The sequence below is a fragment of the Aulonocara sp. 'chitande type north' Nkhata Bay genome, linkage group LG3 (assembly GCF_057382095.1).
Source record: "Aulonocara sp. 'chitande type north' Nkhata Bay isolate Kocher_YH1m ecotype deep benthic linkage group LG3, A_spYH_male_GT1.1, whole genome shotgun sequence".
Lineage (NCBI taxonomy): Eukaryota > Metazoa > Chordata > Actinopteri > Cichliformes > Cichlidae > Aulonocara > Aulonocara sp. 'chitande type north' Nkhata Bay.
This window is the reverse complement of record NC_141346.1, coordinates 9,118,305-9,124,987: the sequence shown is the minus strand read 5'-3', so window position 1 is coordinate 9,124,987 and position 6,683 is coordinate 9,118,305. Positions and strand designations below refer to the sequence as shown.

Here is a 6,683-nt window from a genome sequence, read left to right as displayed (position 1 = left end):
AATGAAGCACAATTTACACACAGCTGGACCGTGTATTACGACTCATGCCCTTCAAGGAAGAGGTATAAAGGACAAAAACCTGAAGTATCAGCACCAGAATGTACCTGGAAGTAAATGCCATTTTTTTTCTTCAGTTACAGTGGGGCAAAAAAGTATTTAGTCAGCCACCGATTGTGCAAGTTCCCCCACCTAATATGATGACAGAGGTCAGTAATTTGCACCAGAGGTACACTTCAACTGTGAGAGACAGAATGTGAAAAAAAAATCCATGAATTCACATGGTAGGATTTGTAAAGAATTTATTCATAAATTAGGGTGGAAAATAAGGTCAATAGAGATAATTAGAGATACGAGGACATCCAGCATGCATTACAGCCGGTATCCTGATCAAATTTGAAATCAGGTAAAGTTTGAGGCTCTCATGGTCCCATTTATGGCTGATATTTTTATAGTTATCAAACAGTGAAAGCAGAAGCAGAAAGACAGTGTCAAAGTGGTCAAAAAGAGATACTGCAAAACAAAACAAGAGACTAGAGCCTATCAGGAAAATTAGTGAGTGGACCTTTGATTCAAGAATTTCTACCAAACTACAACTGCAGCTGAACAAATGAGCTGTTGGTGGAACTTTACACTCTGAAATGTTGAAAGATTTAAAGGATGAGACAGCTCAGCACAGCATGTTATTAACTTCACACATGAAGTGGTTCAGTCCAGTCAGACTTCAGTTTTGCAGCCACCGTCCACATCCTGCTTCTTCGACTGGTCGTCACGGTAACTCTGGACTGTCCTCCAACGAATCCTGAAGTCTGTCAGTCCTTCTGACAGCATGAGGCCTGACAGCTGGACAAAATGTGCAGATGATGAAAAACATGAAGCATAGTTTGAACTTGTGTCAAGTTTGTGTTGGTGACTGAACTGCTGACCTGCTGTGAAACCTGCTGCTGGATCTCTGTGCTGTGCATGTCTGCCTCTGACTGAAGCTTCATTTTCACCACTGTTTGCTTTGTCACTGCTAAAAATGAACCACATATAAAACACAAACATTAGTGTTTTACATGATGACAGGATCTTACAGTGTTTGCATTCTGGACCTCACCTGTGAAACAGAAAAAAGAGAGTCTGACATCACAGTAGCAATCATACCATTCCCCTGTCAGTAAATTCAAATCTCCACAGTACTCAATTGAATTTCCATTGTTAGGCTCAGAAGACCCCCAGTTAGTGAATGGGGAGGTTGTGTTGTCAGACCAGGGGGCCCAGGGATCCCTGTAGAGGCCAATCCACACATACTGAACCCCTGATCCATTCAAAGTGAGCGTGATGTTGGATTTCTCCTCTTTGCTTCTTATACTGGTCAGGTCTGTGTGGTATGTCCTGCAGTACGACTGAGCCGCTGACCAGGAGCGGCTCTCCATCACTAAGATATAACTTGTATTTTTGGCTGTGAAAGATTCAAAAAATGATGAATTTTGAAAAACACATCATAAATCTCACACAATTGTAGTGATAACTAGGCCAACAAATCTTTTTTCCTACCATTGTAACACAGGAAAGGGTAAGAAGCTCCACAGGGTCTATCATCCATCTGTTTGTCCCTGAAGAGCCACACAGTATTCCTTTGCATTTACACAGTCTGGTTGTCCGTTAGCCCAGATCAGAAATTCATGTGTACTGCCAACATATAAAAGTTTTCCCTCCATGGACCACTTCCAGCTGTAACGATCATCATAGAGCCCTATCCAAGCCCCAGTACTGATCCTTGGTGAAATTGAGAAAAGCAGTTGGTTGATGTCGCTGTTGTAGATGGTGACCAAGTCAGTGAAGTGTTCTCTGCAGTAACTCTGAGCTTCAGTCCAGGTCTTCAGCTGGTTCACAAAGTGGTATTCTCTGGAGTGGGGAGGAAGAGTGGAAAGTCCTCCTGAGAGAAATGAAACAAAGGTTTTCAATTGTGTAAACTGGGTTCTTGGGAGAATCACTGAAAAGGACAAATTTAAAAAAATAAAAATTACAACCATTTAAATAGTCAAACTATATGGAGAATAACTAGAGGTGGAGGAGGAGGAACCCCAGCTATTGAGCTGTGCTACCTAGCCAGAAACGTTTCTTTCAACCTTACCCCCTCACCCACCGTGTGGGTTCATGTGCGTGTGTGTATGTGTGCACCTGTCCCGATAACAGCTCGTTCATGTGAGTTGTAGGTTCACTTGAGTTCATATGGTTTACCCGTGGTTTTAATTTAATCAAACAATTATGTTTTAATTAAACTACTTTTTATGGGTTCTACATGTCTCTTACCAACCTGTTATACTGACATATGCCACTGCAGCTTCTCTAACATCTGATTGGTTGCCGTGAAAAGTAAGTTGATCCTAGATAATTGATTGCTTGTGTGGACTTGGGGCAGCCAGGTATCCCAGAATGCATTTCAAATCACAGGTAGCAATGGCGGCGGCATAAAGTTTTAATAGTGTTTTAGCCGCGAATGTAGTGGCTTAATCTTCACATGTCTGGTCAGGTTGTCAACATAGAACATGTTTGAAAAATTGCTCAGATGTTTTCAGAGATGTCACTATCTCCGCTAACAGTCAGCTGACAGAGTGCACCAAGCTCACAGCCCCGGTGTTCAATCCTAACAGTTTTTGTTTGTTTGTTTGTTTGTTTTTTTATACGTTAACCAGTTTGTTTACATATTCCACTCTCCGTGTTCCACATGTTGCATACACAGATTCTTATTTCACCGAACGATCATCTCTTTCCGACTGGTCTTGTGTCTCTGTGTTTCTGTGACATAAAAAACGAGAAGAAAACTAATACTGCTCATGAATGAGACTAAAGGCAGGAAGGCGTCTTTAAAACTAAACATGTTATTTCCGCAGTGTCAGCTGTTTAATTCACAGCTGCTTTTGCAGTAACCATGGTAACCACGGACTCTTAGCGGCTGTATCGACACAGGTCAGACAACAATTTTACATATATGATCTTAAAACAGGACGCAGCCACTATACGTGCTGACCTCATATCAAATGTGTAGGCTACGTAGTCTGTGTTTGACGTGTGTTTTGTATCTAATCTTCGCTCTCAAACATTTAAATAGCAGCGAGTCTGCAGCTGAGGGAATACAAACTCAAAGTTTTGAGCAGGTTTGATCGTTTCTGTCATAAATCAACTGGAAATGCCACGTTTTCACTTTCTTTCTTTTTTTGCAAGAGCTCTGCGCAAACAGTGCCTGGTATTGTCACAGGAGCAATGTGTATTCATTTGGTAAATTATTTAAAAAAAAAGAAAAGTTATTATACTTGATTCTAATCTGCTGCTGAGTCTCTTACACTGACGAAAATGCAGATAACACAGATCACGAAAACCTGTTCAACCAATCAATTTCATTCCACTTTGACCTGTGACAAACTGATGCATTCATCTCTGTTACAGTGTATTATGTTATTGATTTTATTATTATGTATTATGTTACAGGAATTGTTGACAGTAATAGAGAAGATTTTCATTAAAATAATGTGAATTCGTAGATGACCGTTAGATTAGTTTGATGCTGCCAACACTTTCATGTGACCGAGTTGGGAAACTCATAGAGCTGAAGATATCATGGATATGCTGACCTCTCTCCGTGGTGTACAGGACCCTTTACCCTCATGATTAATATGGCAGCATGGTGGCACGGTGGTTAGCACTGTTGCCGCACAGCAAGAAGGTCCTGAGTTCAATTCCACCATCAGGCCAGGGTCTTTCTGTGTGGAGTTTGCATGTTCTCCCCATGTTTGCGTGGGTTCTCTCCGGCTTCCTCCCACCGTCCAAAGACATGCAACTTGTGGGGATAGGTTAATTGGATAATCCAAATTGCCACTAGGTGTGAATGTGAGTGTGAATCGCTGTCTGTCCCTGTGTGTTGGCCCTGCGACAGACTGGCGACCTGTCCAGGGTGTACCCCGCCTCTCGCCCTATGACAGCTGGGATAGGCTCCAGCGCCCCCCGTGACCCTGAAAAGGATAAGCGGAAGCGAATGGATGGATGGATAAAAATATTAGCCGAACATCATGAAGTCCATATGTGTTTCATAGTGTCGAACAACCTTTGCACAGTTAAAGCAAACAGTTACTAACTCGCGGAAACACCTTTTAATAAAGTTTAAACACAGGTCACGCTGATTATTAAACAAAAATACCTTCCAAAAGAAAAGGCCATCAGGCCAAGGCAATGGTTTCATTGGTTTAGATCAGCGGTAACCCCACCTCCTGAGTTCGATGGGAGAGGCTGACAGATAAAATAAATTTATGATGAGAGCTCAGGTCTGCCAGAATTAATTAAATTAATACACAATTAAATAATAATTAAATATGTCAATAATTAATTAATTAATTAAATGCGTAATAAATATTTATTTAATTAATTATTTATAATTTTAATTAGTCATTGCCACATTTAATTAATTATTTAATGGTGTATTAATTAATTCATTATGTCAGTCCTGGCGTTCCATAGTGCTACATAGTGCGTTCCTTCAGAATACATACTGGATCTCTTGGATGAGTCGTTGCTGTGCTCTTGGGATAATTCTGGCCGACCGGCCACTCCTGGGAAGATTCATCACTGTTCTGTGTTTTCACCATTTGTGTGTAATGGCTCTCACTTTGGTTTGCTGGAGGCCTACAGCTTTAGTCTTTTGTCCTTTTCCAGACTGAAAGACAGGGCTCTAAAGTGCGACTTAATTTTTCAGTGGTGCCTCAAAAAAAAAAAAATACTAGGTGGTACCGGTGCGACCAGCAGCTGTTTGAGTAAAAAGAAAACAAAAAAAGTCTCCGCAATTCTGCAAGTCTCCGTGTGGTCAACAACAGACACATTATGCCCATATCATGGTCTAAACCAGTGGTTCCCGAACTTAAACTTTTTTCTTTGTTTTACAAGAAAAGTATTCGTATTCATATTCAGGGATGCTTCATCTCCTGCTTTGCATTTGTGTGGGTGCCCGTCAAAAATCTGTCAATTATGCTAGCAGTGTCCAAGTGTTTTTTTTTCTTTCCTTTTTATACTGTGCCCCCCCCCCTTGCAATGGCTCTGCGCCCCCCTAGGGGGCGGGACCACACTTTGGGAAGCTCTGGACTAAACCAATCAGAGATGGTCAGGGGCGGGACCGCGCTTTGTGTTTACATCCTTTTTGCGCTAGATTCTGATGCAGGTTTTGTCTCTCTCCAACCAAAATTCACTGAACAAGAGGCAAAAGAAGATCCAAACTACGCTTCACATTTGATAAACATCGTCATTAATTCCCTTTTGCTGTTTTGCTTCCACCATGAGAAAATCACACTTCATACACAGCTCTCCCTCTCTGTGTACTTTAAGAACAGTTTCCCATCTCAAATCTCTGTTTTTTGAATTATTCACTTGCTTATTACCCAGCAGTCTACCGTTGTTTACAGCGCTGTCGGCCACTGTCTTTCTTCTTTTTTTATACATGGTTTTCTTCCGTTTTTGATCTACTGCAGTATATTTTTAAGGTTATCTGCTATGAAAAGCCAGGCCAGGAAAATCTCCTTCATGTTTTTCTGTTTTATCCTCAGTTACTTTGACACAAAGGAAACTGCTGTGATGCTCACACCTCTGATCAAGTCTCACAAGTGTCAGTACTGATAAATGATCAGAATTATAATATTTTTGGCTGTCTGAGGCAAAATTGAATCAGAATCGAATGGATTATAGAAATGAGTGATGATACCCAGCCCTAGTGAGTAGCCTAACCCCAACTGAAGTGGATGTAGCTGTGGGTAATAAGAAAAGATGAAAAGAACTTTTCATAACTTTTTCTGTTAAGGCCTGATCTGTCTGAAATTCATAGCCAGTGCTCTGACATGGAGCCATCAGCCTCTGAACTTTGAAAAAGCACAGTAAAGCCAGAAAACATTATATGCAGCAATAAATGCACTGCCCAAATGTCCTCTCTCCACACTGCTTTTCCGCGGCAGGCAGCAGCAAACCGGTCGTCAGAGGAGGCTGATGTGATGATTAAGTTTAAGTTTAACATTGTCTACAATATTGCCAAAAAGTGCCAAAGCACTCTGGTGTTGGCCAGAGGAGCCGATGGCGCGATATGGCAGCCTCGCTTCTGTCAGTCTGCCCCAGGGCAGCTGTGGCTACAACTGTAGCTGCCTCCACCAGTGTGTGAATGTGAGAATGACTGAATAGTAGAACTGTTTGTTGTGTACTGCTTTTGAGGTTCTCGAAAAGTGCTATACAAATGCAGTCCATTATTACTATTATTATTATTATTAAAGCACAAGCACTTTTTAAGTAACTTCTCTTTCTTGTAGAACTGTGCTCCAAATAAAGATCTTTGTGTTGACAAGATTGTTAGTTAATCATTTACAAATTAATATTGTCTGTATGGACAACAATTTTCCCCTGCAAAAAAGTGAACACATAAAACTGCGGTGTAAAGCAATGCGGTTGAAAAATTTGGGTGCACTTAACTTTTGTGCTGGTTCACCTAAGAAAAGAAGTTAGATGCACCACTGTGGCAAAAAGTTACAGCCCTGAGAGATCTTAATTACTTTGTTGTTCATGTTCCATTATTTTTTCACACAGGATTTTTTCCCCGTTAATAATAAAGATCTTCCTTTTAGAAACTGCATTTTGTGTTTACTTGTGCTATCTTTGTCTAAAATTTAAATTAGTTT

At 40.8% G+C, this 6,683-nt stretch overlaps 1 protein-coding gene across 1 annotated transcript; it reads right to left on the bottom strand.

The window, feature by feature from the left end:
- Positions 1–667: 667 nt before the first annotated feature.
- Positions 668–1,417, bottom strand: LOC147333825 (C-type lectin mannose-binding isoform-like). Its single transcript, XM_086271077.1, has 3 exons — positions 1,097–1,417; positions 924–1,012; positions 668–840 (listed from the first exon to the last, which is right to left on the bottom strand). Exons 1-3 carry the CDS (start codon positions 1,413–1,415, stop codon positions 715–717), a joined length of 534 nt encoding a protein of 177 aa, XP_086127203.1. The 5' UTR covers positions 1,416–1,417; the 3' UTR covers positions 668–714.
- Positions 1,418–6,683: the final 5,266 nt, after the last annotated feature.

Excerpts from the sequence above, each read along its gene's own strand:
- LOC147333825 (XM_086271077.1), bottom strand. The coding sequence starts at position 1,415 with ATGGAGAGCCGCTCCTGGTCAGCGGCTCAGTCGTACTGCAGGACATAC. Across the intron at positions 1,013-1,096 it reads CTCTTTTTTCTGTTTCACAG|CAGTGACAAAGCAAACAGTG; the intron begins GTGAGGTCCAGA and ends GTTCATTTTTAG. Across the intron at positions 841-923 it reads AGCAGCAGGTTTCACAGCAG|CTGTCAGGCCTCATGCTGTC; the intron begins GTCAGCAGTTCA and ends CATTTTGTCCAG.